The 16443-nt window shown below is 40.2% G+C and overlaps 2 protein-coding genes across 2 annotated transcripts; one reads left to right on the plus strand and one right to left on the minus strand.

Moving 5' to 3' along the window:
- Window positions 1–3363: 3363 nt before the first annotated feature.
- Window positions 3364–8225, minus strand: ogg1 (8-oxoguanine DNA glycosylase). The gene is made up of 7 exons (XM_079359269.1): window positions 7702–8225; window positions 7105–7463; window positions 4948–5127; window positions 4233–4411; window positions 3984–4131; window positions 3828–3877; window positions 3364–3734 (listed from the first exon to the last, which is right to left on the minus strand). The coding sequence occupies exons 1-7, from the start codon at window positions 7809–7811 to the stop codon at window positions 3603–3605; spliced, it is 1158 nt and encodes a 385-aa protein (XP_079215395.1). The 5' UTR covers window positions 7812–8225; the 3' UTR covers window positions 3364–3602.
- A 117-nt stretch (window positions 8226–8342) lies between these two features.
- On the plus strand, window positions 8343–16313 carry qars1 (glutaminyl-tRNA synthetase 1). Its single transcript, XM_079359267.1, has 23 exons — window positions 8343–8559; window positions 9147–9297; window positions 9738–9847; window positions 9941–10016; window positions 10114–10178; window positions 10290–10343; window positions 11915–11978; window positions 12081–12155; window positions 12276–12361; window positions 12467–12553; window positions 12632–12731; window positions 12816–12894; window positions 12977–13216; window positions 13305–13397; window positions 13499–13636; window positions 13813–13900; window positions 13999–14145; window positions 14282–14383; window positions 14472–14564; window positions 14773–14900; window positions 14991–15057; window positions 15153–15278; window positions 15409–16313. The coding sequence occupies exons 1-23, from the start codon at window positions 8449–8451 to the stop codon at window positions 15457–15459; spliced, it is 2331 nt and encodes a 776-aa protein (XP_079215393.1). The 5' UTR covers window positions 8343–8448; the 3' UTR covers window positions 15460–16313.
- Window positions 16314–16443: the final 130 nt, after the last annotated feature.

A 16443-nucleotide genomic window follows, 5' to 3' on the forward strand; every position in this document is an offset into this window, starting at 1 on the left:
TCACACGGTTTTTCACCAAGTGTTTAAATTAATCATAAGGAAAATTCGTGAACCCATACTTTACAAGTGCTGAAATCATAACTCAGGTCACTAGGTGTGGTTCACACACCTTATGTGTAAACCCAAACCTTTTTGTCAAATTTAAAACATTCTTATTGCACCTATTTCCATTAAATGAAACTTATCAAAATACAGAATTATCAAACCCAAACTTGTTCGGCTGTCCTACATATCTTGAAACAGGGTCAACCAGTAACTTAAACTTACACACAGCCTTTGACTGACAGCCGTTGATTCATACAGGGAATTTTTAGCAGGCTTTAAATAATTTGAAGGGAGAGCAGTATTTATAGGTTGCTAAATGAACTAATTCTTAAAAAGGAGATAGTCAACTGCCCCATACTAACATTCACAAAATCAAGGCACTCAGATCTCCCAAAACCATATATACTGCGGATAGTGTTTCTATACCATCTTTGTCCAGGAATGTGGTTTATACATTCCACTCAGTCATTTGAATTGATCCTGGTCGGGGCTGTGAAATCTAACTCTGCACAGATGGAAGGGTTTCTTTCTCTCAATCTATAAGGCATTGAACCTTAATCCCAGCCCAACCAACTTCAAGTCTTATCAGATGAAAGAAGGTATTAATTTTCTCAACAAAATAAGCCTCTTTCATTAAGAACAGCCACGATTGTCATACGCTAACTTCCGTTCTCCACACAGATATGAGGCTGAAAAGCTTTAGATCCAAAATCTCTCTGCCAGCTCTGTGCTTCCTGTCTGTCTCTGTGTGGCTTCCCTCTCCCCACCCGCCCACCCCGTAGTTGTCCAGACACCACAGAATAATCTCCCCAACCCGGGGCCCCAAAAGAGAGACTTCCATGTGGGGACTGCCTGCCCTGCCCAGTCCCCTCATGGCTCCCCCATAGCTGCATCCAACAGCATTTTGTTTCACCACATCTAAAGTGTATCAACACTACTCTCTTTAGATTTCACCCATTTTAGGAATTGTATCAAAGACCGTTATATAATACATGTGTTACAATTCAAGAATAATACCATCCATCATTTTAAGTAGTTGTCAAAGTATTCGTTTTTTTTGGATCTCACGACGGAGAGAAAGACACAGAACTTTCTATATCTCTCTGACTGATAAAGTTGACTTAAACAGGAGAGTTTGTCTACTATCACATTAGTTCATTAAATATATTCCTAATTATAATCCTTAATTTGCAGATTTTAAACATATGTTTGCAGCTATACACCCAGTGGCCACCAGTGTAATCTTTGAACTAAGTACAACTGTAATACCATTAAATGTTATTTGTTATGTTCAATGGAGCAGGTCTTGGTGGAGGACAAAAAAAATAAAAAATAACCTCTAACCTCAATAATAGGATAATTACATTTACATCGGTATTAACTTGTAAAAAGTATCAATGTTATTAACATTCTAAAGCTAACTGCTAAATGATTGGATTGCACAACAGATTGTCCAGATGCGTCTGCTTTTGAGTTCAGATTCACTAACATTCCCAATATTCAATTATCATATCAAAATAGTTATATTTTTGTTCCACAAACCCAACCTTTATGTATTTATCTATTACGGCCATCTAAATCATTTTATTTACTGGACTATTTAAAAAAAAAAAAATCAGATGTAGCTTTCTGGTAAGTTTTTCTACGAACAGTTTTACCAATGGTTTCTAACGGACATGTTGATCATGAAAGCTCATCTATAAAATCTCATGCTTAAGGGGCTTTATACATAGCATACACTACAAGCACGCACAAGCACTCACACTTTAAATGCCATGTCACTCTGAAACAACAAATTCTATCTTGCTGCTGCACATCTGGAAATAGAGGGCGACCTTTCCCCCCTTACTGACGCTCCGAAAGTGCTGCCCCCTGGTGCCTGCAGGACTGAAGTAAACTCTTTTTACACAAAGCTGACACAAAGAGATGTACTTGTACTTTCAAATGAAGTACTCCCCGGGCTATCACACAAGCTGAGTCCCTTCTCTTACATAATACACACGGGACACTGTTGTGCTGTTTTAGCCTTTGTGTCAACAATGCTTTTTCTCTACACATTTCATGTCTCCACCTGCAGCACACTTTCACGTTTTCTTCTCTTTTTTGAGAAAATAGATGTATTGCATTTCTCTCAGACCTATTTTTTTCCCCCTCTGTCTTAACTTCACTGTGACTCTGCCCTGAAGCCGGGCCTCAGCTTCTGTCCAACTCTACTGGAGTGGGGGATGAAAGCTGACTCACATATTCATTAAGACGCATGGCTGCACACACATCCACAAATAAACAAGGTCTATGGATGGAAGACACACACAGATGAAGTAAAGGCATGCATGATGCACCTGCTCACATATGCAAACATGCAAGAATAAATTTAGTACATAATATATTTTTTGAATTAAGGATTTAAGACTTGAAAATAATTGACACAACTTGAATTACTTGGTCACTGCCATATGGGGACAGTAATAGTTCAAAGCCTTGAAGAGACATGGCTAAGTTGTCACAAGACGCAGTCATGCATGCCCCAAGAAGTGACAGCATATAACTGCAATCCCTGCTATAAAAAGAACAGCTGACACAGTCAACTAATGCCTATAGATAAACATACAGAGACCATAACATGTCACAGACACCCAGCCAAACAGTTTCTTATGATCCAATACACACAGAGAGACTATCTTGATGTAGGCAGTGCACCAAAGAAATGTACCACATTAGCTTTCCGTGACCTTTTCACGTGTGCAGATGACGTGGTGCTACATGGTGTAACAGTAGCCAGAGGGTGTGACAGAAAGTATTCACCCAGTGAAGTACAAATATTTCTCTCCAAAAAGAAAAAAAAAAGCAATGCCATTTTAATCTGCTAAGAACTCACTGCCACCTAGAGGCCTTTTTTGGCAACAGTTATGTGAAAGCCAACAAAGAAGGGATGTTACAGAGAGTCTAATCAACATTAACACACAATATAGACACAAACATTTGATGATGAATGATTTTGTCTTTATTTTAAAAACATCAGTTTGCAGTATTTGTGCTGCAGTAGTGAGCTCATAGATAGATAGATAGATAGATAGATAGATAGATAGATAGATAGATAGATAGATAGATAGATAGATAGATAGATAGATAGATACTTTATTGATCCCGAGGGAAATTCAAGGCATCCAGTAGCAGTATACAGACAGGCAGGACACAAGACATTAGTTACAATACACACCCGCTGTCCCCCCTCCCCTCTGTATACAAAATCCCCCAAACAAGACATAGCAGCCCCTATGTGACTAAGAATAAACATAATTATAAGAGAAAACAGACAAAGAGTAACAAGAAACAACAAAGACGTGTGAATGAAACCCTGAGCTTTTTTTTTTAACATACCATCTGCATGACAAATATATCTTGTATAAACACCATGAAATTTACTTTGTTAAAATGAAGAATATATATTAAACATTTTCAGGTCCTTAAGAAGCGTGTTTACCTTGAACAACTCTCCCATTCTAGACAGAGAGCTTTGCTTTCTCTCATGCAGACTTGGCTTTTGGCTTCTTCACCGTTCAATTTTTCTCTGTCTTGATTTGGGCCTTCTTGCACGGCACTCTAATTTCTTCTTCGCAATTTTCCTCTTTTTTTGGCTGTGGCATTTCTTTCATCTTTTGAAACTTTTTGAGGTCAGCACAAAACAAAACCTAAAACAGGGAAAGGCACTGTGTGAGAACAGCAGACAGACTGTGAGAGACATGAAAGCGACTCACTGACAGGTAATGAATGATCACACTCACTGACTGTGCCCAACCAGCATAAGGACCCCAAAGCTGTCTGAAAAAATCCCCTGTGAAGAAATATTACATTGGAATGAAAAAAAAGAAGAAGCAGTATTTGGTTTGAAAGATCTCTTTAAGCTGTGACATTTTGTTGCTGGATGAAATAATACTAACCAATATCTCTGTGAAGTTTATTTGTGATGCTCTTTTGTCCATTTCCAGAAGCATAGTTGTAGTCACGTTTAGCAATCTGCCACACGTGTGTGTCTACAGGGACAGCCTCTGCCTTATCCAGGGACATCAGACATACACAGTCTGCAACCTACAGTAGGTAACACAACTTGTTTGACATTTTTGCTATAAGACATGTCATATATTATAAAATATACTGTACATGGCACTAGAAGCTTTTTACTGCCTTACCTTACTTCCAACACCGGGGAGAGTGCGCAGAGCATCACGGGCCTGCAAATATGGGACAGTGCGTAAACCATCAAGCCAACCGAGTCCATGGGTGTCCAAAATCTTTTTGGCACTCTGTTGTAGGAACCGAGCCCTGTATCCAAAACCGAGATCCCTCAGACAAGCCTCCACACTACCATCTGACAGTTACAAAGTAGAAAACAGCATCACTGTAAAGACAATGTGTGAAGCCTGTTGTGCTTAAAAATACACGTCAACATTAATTATCCTCTTGAGTAGCAAGTAAGCATGACTGATTTTGTTTAACTAAATCCTTGTTTGGAAAATTGTTATCCTTATTCTATTGGACTATTCTATTGTACTAAGATGTACATGAAGCTTGAAAGGACTGAAAAACACACAAGACACAGACTCATAACATTTCAGTCAAAGAGGCCTGAGAATACACAACTACCTTAATGTTACAATTTAAAGTGATAGAGGCTGGCTCATCAGACCCATGTAAAATATGGATTGGCTTCATTGAAGTTCTGTCAGTGAAAGACTGACAGTGTGGGCATTTCTTTCCTTTCTATTATTTGTTCTCTTTGAATCAATGAATGGGACCTTAGAGACCCGGGGTCTCATCACACTTGTAAACACTCAAGAACTGATACTACTGATATGGTTCTTTCAAATCAGACACAGGGGTATAAATTAGTAAAGCCATTTGAACCTGCGAGCGCAGACAGTGTAGGAAAGTTGTAGTAAGACTTTTCATCCAGCTGGCACAATTGGGTGCCTAGAGCCTGACACAGCCTCTCTATCATACCCTCGACACGAGAAATGTGGTTGTTGGAGGTGCAAATTAAAGCAAACAGGCATTCGGTGGGATCCTGGCGCAGCATCCGCACACCTGGGAAGACACCAAAGAAAGAAACTCTCGTGAGGAGTTTTTAGCAAGCTACGAAAACCAGTGAAATGAATATTGCTGCTTCTTTATGACCTACGAAAGCAAACAGGTTAATCAGGAAGAAGGTTGATTTAGATACAGTTGTGTGCGAAAGTCAGGGCACCCCTTTAAAAACAGCATATTTTATATATTTAAAAATTTATATTCATATTTACTGTCTCTCTGGTATATGGGAAAAAAAGACAATATTGTCAGGAAACATTAATGCATAGTTACATTTTATTTTATAAATTGAACAAAATTACAAAAATTAAAAACATAATTTTGGCATGTGCAAAAGTCGGGGCACCCTGAGAGTTTCAAAGTGTCAGATTCTTTTTACAAGCTCAGACCTCTACCAGCTCATTGGTCCTGAAGCATGTGTCAACAATTGTCATTAGGGAGTGCCAGCTGGTGCCAATTTGAGGGTTTCTTAAATACGGCGACTCCACAAACCTTGTACAAACACTCAGCAACCATGGGTTCCTCTAAGAAGCTGTGTAAGACAGAAAAAATGAAAGTAATTGATGCCCACAATGCCGGGGAGGGCTACAAGAAGATAGCAAAGCGTTTTCAGCTTGCAGTTTCCACAGTGCGAGGCATAATTAAGAGATGGCAGGTGAGGGGAACTGTGGAGGTCAAGAAGAGATCTGGAAGACCAAGGAAACTCTCGGAGAGAACAGCTCGTAGTCTGGTCAGAAAGGTAAACCAAAACCCACATTTGACTTCAAAAGACCTCCAGGAAGATTTAGCAGACTCAGGAGTGGTGGTGCACCCTTCCACTGTGCGCCGATACTTGCACAAACAAGACCTTCATGGAAGAGTCTGCAGAAAAAAACCTTATCTACGACCTCATCATAAAATACAACGTCAAAAATATGCAACAGAACATCTACAGAAGCCTGATGACTTTTGGAAACAAGTGCTGTGGACTGATGAAGTTAAAATAGAACTCTTTGGCCACAATAAGCAAAGGTATGTTTGGAGAAAAAAAGGAGCAGCATTTCATGAAAGGAACACCTTGCCAACTGTTAAATATGGGGGTGGATCCATCATGCTTTGGGGTTGTGTTGCAGCCAGTGGGACAGGAAACATTGCTCGGGTGGAGGGAAGAATGGATTCAATTAAATACCAGCAAATTCTGGAGGCAAATATGCATCTGTAAAAAAGCTAAAGCTGAAAAGAGGATGGCTTCTACAACAGGATAATGATCCTAAACATACCTCCAAATCCACCATGGACTACCTCAAGAAACGCAAGCTGAAGGTTTTGGAATGGCCTTCACAGTCTCCCGACTTAAACATCATCGAAAATCTGTGGGTAGATCTTAAAAGAGCTGTGCATGCAAGACGTCCTAAGAATATTGCAGAACTGGAAGCCTTTTGCAAGGAAGAATGGGGAAAAATCCCAAATAATAGAATCCAGAAACTTGTTGTTGGCTATAAAAAGCGTTTACAAGCTGTGATATCTGCCAGAGGGGGTGTTACTAAGTACTGAAGGTACTGATGCTGTAGAGTGCCCTGACTTTTGCACATGCCAAAATTATGTTTTTCATTTTTGTAATTTTGTTCAATTTATAAAATAAAATGTAACTATGCATTAATGTTTCCTGACAATATTGTCTTTTTTTCCCATATACCAGAGAGACAATAAATATGAATATAAATGTTTAAATATATAAAATATGCTGTTTTTAAAGGGGTGCCCTGACTTTCGCACACAATTGTATCTAATGCCTTGAACCTGCTTCCAACAGGAAGGAGGTGATTAAAATAATGCTGAAGAACTGGTTTAGGACAGCTCAGCAAAAAGAAAAGAGGTACTGCTTTTGTGGTCAAGGGGTAAAATCCAAACCTCACAAGAGCTTAAACAAAACATCTTGTGAAACATATATTGGCTATATGTTATTCAATTCAGGCATGAACACATACGCATACTTACCTCTGAAAATGTCTGCAATGCCCTTGAAGTGGGGGTCTGCTTTCCCCCATTCCTTGTAAAGATCCCCCATCCTAACATTTAGCTGGAAATAGTCTCTCAGCATCTCTTCCTCCTCATCAGCGTCTTTCTCTGAAGTCACAGCCCCTGGCTCTTCCTCTTCCGTCTTAACAGCTCCTTTGAATCTTTTTTTGTTTTCCGTCTGCAGAGAGCCATTGTTTTTTCTTTTTCTGGAACTTGTCACTCCCTGGCTGTCCTGAGGAGTGTAAACATGGTACCAAAGAGTGTCATCTGTTTGAGTCAGTGTCCAAACTCGTCCTCCCATCACCCCGGTCCAGTGGCCTTCTGCAGTTTCTCTCCATCTGTGGGTTTAGATGTGACAAAGACACCATACCATGATCAAAACTGTATTAAATCATTCGTCACAAACTCTTGTGTTCGCCATCTTATTTGCCTATATGAAGGTTTATTCTTTGATGGGCAATACTACAGGTCTGTTGGGCAGTGGGCCCAACAGACCTGTAGTAGACCTGTAGACCTGTAGACCTGTAGTATTGCCTAATATTAAACAATGATTGAAAGATTTATAGATCAACCTACCGAAAGGACTGTCCACATGCAAGAGTGAGATCCAGGCGCAGCTCTGACTTCGTGCAGGTCAGAGATCTCCATAACTTTGCTCCAGATGACAACAATGCATGCTTGGCCATGGCTTTTCTTTCAGCTACCGGCTTCCTGACACTACTGGATTAAAACGAACCTATACTGACATACCGGTGAACCATTTCTGTACGACAACATCTAAGTAAGTAGACAAAACAGGAGCCGCACCTTTAGTTCAGCAGGCATTGCGTAAAACTTTACCGGAGTTTTCAGAGCTTGCTTGCGTTTGTTATTGTTGGACAACAAAAGCCTTACACTGCGACGCAAAGTGGCATATATTTTAGACGAAAAGTTGTCAAACGGTGCTCCGTTTATTCGTTTAAATATTCAAATAGTCGTTTCATATGAACAGAAGGTGAATCTGGTCAAATCTTTATGTTTATAATTATGCTTAACGCAAATGTCAATCTGATGCAACATTACCCAGCTGCCGGTAGCCCCGCCCCTTCCGTGATGTCAACACATCTGGTGATTGGTTCTGTCCCTTGTAGTGGGCGGTCGCTACAATACGATTCTTCTACGATTGGTCGAATCCTTCCTTGCTAGTGGTTTCACATTGGCTGAAATTGAAGTATTTGAGGTCTACAGGAAGTCCACGCTCGCTCCTTCGGCGAGAACCGAAATCGTGTGCGGTGGTGGCGTGTCTGGGTGGCTCCGAGTTATAGCCGGTATATTCGGTCAAAAATGGCGGATACGTTGACACTTTTCACTTCCATTGGACTCAGTGAGCAGAAAGCAAAAGAAACTCTGAAAAATGAAGCTTTGAGTTCTGCTCTGAAGGACGCAATAGTTCAGGTGAGCACAGGGGAGCTGAAGGGACAGCTGCGAAGTCTGATTGACATCCACTTCACTTTTATCTTTGTTTTATTATTTTCACATTTTAAAGGGGATCTAGACAAAGTGGGCTTACCTTGGGATATATCTTACTTTTATACCTCCTATGAGGACTGTTTACCAGGTTGTGTAAGAGATTTAAATTTACATTGATTACTCTTTATGAGATACGAAAGCTAACGGGACCATTAGTTTAGAAGTCTTCAGAAGTTTAAAGACAACAGGTCTATTTTTTACTCTTATTCGAATATGTTATTGACAAAATCACTGAAGAAACTGATTTACAGCTTTGTCGACAGGGGTCGCAGAAATGCACATAAACAAAACAGTCCTCTCAGAAGTTTCAGTGTCCCTTCATTCACTTTCCTAAATTTGTCTCGACACAATCTTTCCAAGGTCACGAACACGGACTGTATCTTAATCTATAGACACAAAATTGTAAACATCAGGCTCATAACATTTCCCACCCTTTCAGTCTTTGCTAAAACACAATTCTTTGGCATTTTGAACTAAAAACAAATCTGTTTGCCTCTTGCCTGTTTTAATAGGCTCAAAATGTCTGTGGAGCATCAGGAGTGGACAAAGCCATGGGGACTTTGCTGTACACGATGACATCTCGCCTTAAAGACACCAAACGCCTGGCATTCCTCTCTGGCTGCATCGCCCAATCCAAAATCTGCACAGAGCTGCAGCTTGCAGGTATTTCTCACACACTATAACTATAAACATGTTAGGAAATACTTTAAATTATTAATTTCCAACACCAGAATGTTTTTCTCATAATTAAGTTTAGTCAGAACATTATGTATATGCAGTGCTCAAACGTATTAATGGAACATTTAATGGTCACAGTATAACACTTTGGTGACATTAACTACAGGGACAACAATGTAGAGGTTAGATTCTCTGCCTGGAAGTGGCCAAGATCCTCCCCTCAAGCCCACTTCAGGCCGGGCTTGTGTGATTATAAATGTTCCCTTAATGTTTTGAATCTAGCGGTGTATATATTTAAATCTGTAGCTTTTTATATGTGTATGGGTTTTATTGATACATGTGTAAGGAGTACAGGAGAAATCAGAATAAGTAAGTGTAGAACATTCAGCATTAATGAAGTTAATGACCGGTCGTTGACTTTGCAGCTGCACTTGACTTTGTGAAGAGCCATCCTCAGGAGCCCATCAACCAGAAGGAGTTTGATGAAGCATGTGGAGTAGGCGTTGTCATTACACCGGAGCAGATTGAGGATGCAGTGAGTGCACGACGCCACATCTCGAAGAAAGACGACTTTTACGAGCTTTACTGGGCGTGATGTGTCTGATGAAGGCTCTGAAATGTTTTTCAGGTGGAGAAGGTGATCAAGAAACACAAGGAACTGCTGTTAAAGGAGAGGTACCGCTTCAACATGGGACTACTAATGGGTATGGTTTTATACTTGCGTTTATGGAACATCGTTGTAATAATTAGAACCATAACAGAAAGCAAGAGTGACTCACTGAGCTTTTGTTTCTGTCACAGGAGAGGCACGTGCTTCCCTGAAATGGGCAGATGGAAAAGTCATTAAAAATGAGGTGGACATGCAGGTGTGTTCTTATAAAAAGAGATGACAGTATGACGAAAGAGGTTCAACATCTACTTTCACATTTGTGTGTTAGTTCTACAGCATAACATTCCATATTATTTCTTCTTTAAAGGTGCTCCACCTTTTAGGACCCAAGACAGAGGCAGACCTGGAGAAGAAGCCAAAGGTAAAACGCATCCCATAGTCCAAAAGAACATACATTTTGATTCAAATAAAATATAACAACGATAAAATAAACAAACATTAATGGTACATTATTGAGCTGTAAAGACAGATGCAGCAGGGGGTTTTCAGGGATGCATTATTTATAGGAGAGATAAGAATGCATATACTAAATCAAATTCCTGCAAAAGTCCCATATGATCTGATGCATATGCTGATATTGAAGTGCTATAGTTACTTAATTCATCTACCACATCTGAAACTAATGCTGATAGGATGTGAAAATGAAAAGTGCAATTTATTTAAAACAATGTGTTTGGAATGTTCAGGAAGAATTGAGGGAACTGATGAAACAAAGCCAGGATGCTACAAAGATGGTTATCACATCCAGTTATTAGTCCGACTGGCATTTACAAGAGGTTACGGAATAATGTCACTGCAGCAAACAAAAACAAAAGACAATTAACTATGAAAATAAATCGAAGGATGTGAAAGACATCAAGAAAGCCTAAGACATAAATCCTGCTCAACATATCTTAACAGATGGGAAATATATCAGAACAAAATGCTAATTACTAATTAGTGTGTAATTAATGATTGCAAGGATAGAAGCTGGGTAGAGATCCCTATCTATCATAATATTGATTCAAGTATTGAAAAATGTATTTGTCCGCAAGAGTGGAAGATAATGAAAGTGATTCCACTTTCAAAGAACCCAGCTGCACCTTTTGCTGGTACAAATAGTCGCCCTGTAAGTTTGTTACCAGTTTTGGAAAAAAATAATTGTGAGAATAATTTTTGAACAAATATTTTGACGTTAATAATTTCAGCACAAAATATCAATACACTGACAGGACTGGTTGTTACTCATGCTCGGTGTTAACACAAATGGTTGATTATTGGGAGGGTGAGCAAATGACCAAATGTGTTAAATAACAGGTTATCCTCTCAGTTTGCTCAACATAATTATCAAACAAGTATAATACAGAGAACAGTCCTATACAGAGTCGGGGTCAGGTGGAATGCTTTTCCAGTGAGTATCACTGAAGAGTAGTTTCACTCAGTATCGCTCAGTTCAAAATGTTTGCTAAAACAGTATCTTCCACTTTGTAATTAGCCATTTTAAAACACGAACCCTTTGAGTGAACTATTAAACTAAGCTTGAGCTAAGGTGTAAATATGCATTCTGTATTTTCTCTGAAATATTTTACATTTCCCTTTTCTTGGAATTAATGTAAAAAGATGATTTTTCAAAATGTATGAACATAGGTGAATTTGGATATTCTATGATTAGTATGATGGAAAATGTGAGGACGAGCATTTTGTGTTCTTTTGCAGAAGGTCTGTGAAATGAATGGGCATTTGTTTATTTCAAGTCTTTCCTCTTCACAATGAAATGTAATTCTACGAGAGGAGCGGGTCGTGCTGTTTGTTTGTTATATTGTTCGGTGTATAAGTGTGAAAAGTTGTTTGTTGGACCTCAGGAAGAATAGCAGATGTGAACGCTGGTGCTAATATGGATCCTAATAGGCTAAGTATGCGTTTGATTTAACCTGCTGTTTAACTGTTTTGCAGCCCCAGAAAGCTAAAGTAGCAGAGAACGAGTCAAAGGTGAAGATAGAGGAGGTGGCAGTGAAAGGTAAGAAGCAGGCAGAGTGAAAGGAAGGGGAAATGGAGTTTACCTCAGTGTTTATGCATTAGTTTGGTGTTTTGATTGGTTTTTAACTTTGCTTGTTGTCAGGTGAAGCAATGAAAGGACAAGAGAAGTCACTGATGGAGCAGCTCAGAGGAGAGGCACTGAAGTTCCATAAGCCAGGTGAGAAGGGGGAAAAAAAAACCTGTACAGCGTCACAGAAAACATCTCTGCTCTTAGCCCTCCTTCTCTGTGAAGTGATTTAAAGAATCACACTGAGAATTTTCCAACCTTGCTTTACAGGAGAGAATTACGTAACTGAGGGTTATGTGGTCACACCAAACACGATGAACTTGCTCAAAAAGCACCTAGAGATCACGGGTGGACAGGTACTTTACTTCACTTCACTTGTTTTTGTTTTTGAGAAGAAACATGTTCGTTTGGACATGATGAGGTGTATCCATTTTTTTCCCTCTCCTTTTCACTTCCTGTAGATACGTACTCGTTTCCCTCCAGAGCCTAACGGTATTCTTCACATCGGGCATGCCAAAGCTATCAACTTCAACTTTGGCTATGCGAAGGTACAAGTGTTCTCTGTCCCCCACCATCGCTCCTCTCTTTGTGCTGCTGTTCATTACAAACCGCTTCTCTCCCTGTAGGCCAACAACGGGATTTGTTTCTTGAGGTATGACGACACAAATCCAGAAAAAGAGGAAGAGAAATACTTCACCGCTATCAAAGACATGGTGGAGTGGCTTGGTGAGGTTCTCTCAAATGATCTCGCACCTTTTTGATTCCTTCATGGCGACAGAGGTTTCTCATCATTGCGTCTGTTTATCGCAGGCTATGAACCTCACGCTGTCACGCACGCATCAGACAACTTCCAGCAACTCTATGATCTTGCCGTGGATCTCATTCGAAGGTGACCGTGGGAACTCGGCGTTATGGTGGTGTCACTGTGCATGAGCATGATGGTGTTTAATTGTTTTGTTGTTGTCCTTCAGGGGTCATGCCTATGTGTGCCACCAGAAGGGGGAGGAACTGAAGGGCTACAACACTCCTCCGTCGCCGTGGAGAGACAGGCCCATGGAGGAGTCTCTGGTTTTATTTGAGCGCATGAAGAAGGGCATGTTTGCGGAGGGAGAGGCTACGCTCAGGATGAAGATGGTCATGGAGGACGGGAAGATGGACCCCGTGGCGTACAGAGTCAAATACACACCACATCATCGGACAGGAGACGAATGGTATCAAACCAGATTTTTACAACTTTTTCGTTTGGTTTCGTTACAATGGGCCTTTACGACACATATTGGGACTTATCTATCTCTGCAGGTGCATCTACCCGACTTACGACTACACCCACTGTCTGTGTGACTCTATCGAAAACATTACACACTCACTCTGCACCAAAGAATTCCAGGCCAGGTATATATGATTTGTTTCATATTGTCTTGCAAGGCATACACAGTCCTGTTGCTGTTCTCCTTTATTTCTTTTTCTTTTTCTTTTTTCTTTTTGGGTGACAGGCGTTCATCATATTTCTGGCTGTGTAATGCTCTGGATGTGTACTGCCCCGTTCAGTGGGAGTATGGGCGTTTGAACCTCACCTACACGGTTGTGTCCAAGAGGAAAATCATCAAACTGGTAGAAACTGGTGTTGTCAGGTAAAACGCACGTTATTCTGCATCTCCTTTTTTTTTTTTCCCCCACAATCTTTTTTGATGTATAAATGATAACAATCTATCTAGTAATAAAGGTAATAACAGGTTACATTTGCATATCATTTCAAACGTATGTCAAGAATGGACGAACAGTTAATGGTATTCTGTTCTGATTACAGAGACTGGGATGACCCCAGACTCTTCACTCTGACTGCTCTGAGGAGAAGAGGTTTCCCACCTGAAGCCATCAACAACTTTTGTGCTCGGGTGAGGCAGGCTGAGTGGATACAGAAACTAGTAGTTACATGAATGAAGACGAGTTCCATTTTATATTCCAGCACTGATTATGTCCTGTGCGGCGATAGGTTGGAGTCACCGTGTCTCAGACGACGACAGAGCCCCACCTTCTGGAGTCGTGTGTGAGAGACGTGCTGAACGAAACTGCCGCCAGAGTCATGGCTGTGCTGGAGCCACTCAAAGTCACCATAACTAACCTTCCTGAAAACTCCAAGGTATGTGTATGACTTAACAATAAGACATTAAACCTCTGCCTAAGTACTTGTAACATGACGTATATGCTGTCTTCTTCGGCCCACAAGTAACATCAGTGTTCTAACATCTTCTTTCTGTGCTCCTCTTCTGTCTCAGTCAGATATACGGGTGCCAGACTTCCCTGCCAACGAGGCAAGGGGCAGCCACACGGTTCCATTCACACGTACAATCTTCATTGAGCAGAGTGATTTCAGAGAGGTAAATCACAGAAAGCAAAACTCCCACCAGTAAATCTTTTTTTTATTATTATTTGTGGACAGAGGATGATACTGGCTGTATTTTGCAGGTTATGGAGAAGGGCTACAAGCGTCTGACACCGGATCAGCCTGTCGGTCTGAGGCATGCCGGATATGTCATCTCTGTCCAGAAAGTCATCAAGGTAAGAGCCCAGATGTTCAGATCAGATGTCTTGAATTTTACTCTAAATCAGATGGGACTGAATAAGGGTTTGGAAGGACCACCTTTCAGTCATTGCTCCATATATTCTCTTTCCATGTACTGTTTACCAGTTCCTTTGGAGCTTCTGAGGTATTATGTTCAAGAGCCATACCCATTTTACATATCCTGCTCATGTCCCTGTCTCTCAGGACACTCAGGGAAAAGTGGTTGAACTGGAGGTGACCTGCTGCAGCTCTGAGACTGCAGAGAAACCAAAGGCCTTCATCCACTGGGTCAGCCAGCCACTGGTGTGTGAAGTGCGTCTCTACGAAAGACTGTAAGTCACCAAAAATGACTGGACTATCTTTTCGCAACCGCCATCTGTGTGTGGAAAAACGACGTGAAAATATTCTTGCTGTTTTTGTAGATTCCTGCACAAAAATCCAGAGGATCCATCTGAAGTACCTAACGGCTTCCTGACTGACATAAACCCTGTGAGTTACTTGGCACCTCTGTTTGAGAAGTTCTGTTTGGATTAACTGACATGTTTCAGCGTATGAAGTGATTCCTGTTTGGTTCGTCTTTTTAGAATTCCCTGCATACCATCAGCAGTGCCTTAGTGGATACCTCGGTCAAAGGGGCTAAAGTGTTTGACAAATTCCAGTTCGAGAGAGTTGGCTACTTCTCCCTGGACCCTGATAGCACTTCAGACAAGGTACAGTAAGACAACACATCTACGAAACTGTTATCCATATCCAAAGCTCCTCAGAGGTCATTTAGACTTAGAGATTAAAAACATGTTGCCAACGATGTAAGGTGTAACTTTTGCCTTCCTTGTGTCGCAGCTTGTCTTCAACAGAACAGTCACCCTCAAAGAAGACCCCGGGAAGATCTGATGAACTGAGATTAAGCTGCACTTCTTGCTTCCCATGAGCCCACAGACACATGTCCATCATTTTAATCGTTTAATATCAGCAGGCACACAGACTACTACGTTTGAGATTGGGATGGATCAGTAACTGTAATAATTACATGATGAATGTATCACTTTACTCAATCTTAACTATGGTCAGTCAGTGTACAAGTCTTTTTGAGTCTTTGCTGCAGTTACATCCATTTGCAGTTTTTATTCTTTTGAGTATATGCAACCTTGGACATCATTGTTCAACAAAGACATCCTGTATGTTAATTTGATATTAACATGCAGGATTGCTGATTTTACTCGGAGGAAATGCTCTCAAATGCCATACATGACTTTCTTAAATAGGTGGTGAGACACTGCCAGACCAGACCACCCTGTGTTTTAATACTCGGAGGTATCACAATCTGTCCTTTTGACGAGATGAGAATAAATATTTAAAAAAATAGCAATGTGTCCGTTTATAAGATCCCTTTTTTTTCTTACAATATATTACTACCGCATTCAAATATTTGATGTGTTGTACAATGATCTCAGTTATGAATTATGTACAGACAGTATTCATGCTGGAGGCAGAAGAAATTCATTGATCAGATAAAACTTAACTGGTTGAGGTGACACAAAAAATGTAACGCGTAGAAAACAGAAGGTTATGTCTTTACTGTAATGTAGTCAATAAGACTCAGGGCTTCAGCTAAAAATAAGATAAATTGCATTCTTAATCTCAATGAGTGTTTCCTGGTTAAATAAATTCTAAATAAATTAAGATGCAGTTACAACAGAATCAGCAATAAGGCAAATATTAACAGGGAAAGCAAACGATCTAAACAACCTATGCATGAAATTCTGAATACACAAGGCTTGATTTTAATGTAAAAAAAATTAAAACGTGTTTGTTGTGACTTGTTTTGATGTTGCAAATGAAAGTGACAGATTGTCTTGTTTGAAAATTGTTCTGGAT

Source organism: Symphodus melops (assembly GCF_947650265.1).
Source record: "Symphodus melops genome assembly, chromosome: 13".
Classification (NCBI taxonomy): domain Eukaryota; kingdom Metazoa; phylum Chordata; class Actinopteri; order Labriformes; family Labridae; genus Symphodus; species Symphodus melops.

Excerpts from the sequence above, each read along its gene's own strand:
- ogg1 (XM_079359269.1), bottom strand. The coding sequence starts at position 7,811 with ATGGCCAAGCATGCATTGTTGTCATCTGGAGCAAAGTTATGGAGATCT. Across the intron at positions 5,128-7,104 it reads CATTGCAGACATTTTCAGAG|GTGTGCGGATGCTGCGCCAG; the intron begins GTAAGTATGCGT and ends GTGTCTTCCCAG. Across the intron at positions 4,132-4,232 it reads TCCCCGGTGTTGGAAGTAAG|GTTGCAGACTGTGTATGTCT; the intron begins GTAAGGCAGTAA and ends TACCTACTGTAG.
- qars1 (XM_079359267.1), top strand. The coding sequence starts at position 8,449 with ATGGCGGATACGTTGACACTTTTCACTTCCATTGGACTCAGTGAGCAG. Across the intron at positions 13,398-13,498 it reads ACCAAAGAATTCCAGGCCAG|GCGTTCATCATATTTCTGGC; the intron begins GTATATATGATT and ends TTTGGGTGACAG. Across the intron at positions 13,637-13,812 it reads GTAGAAACTGGTGTTGTCAG|AGACTGGGATGACCCCAGAC; the intron begins GTAAAACGCACG and ends TTCTGATTACAG.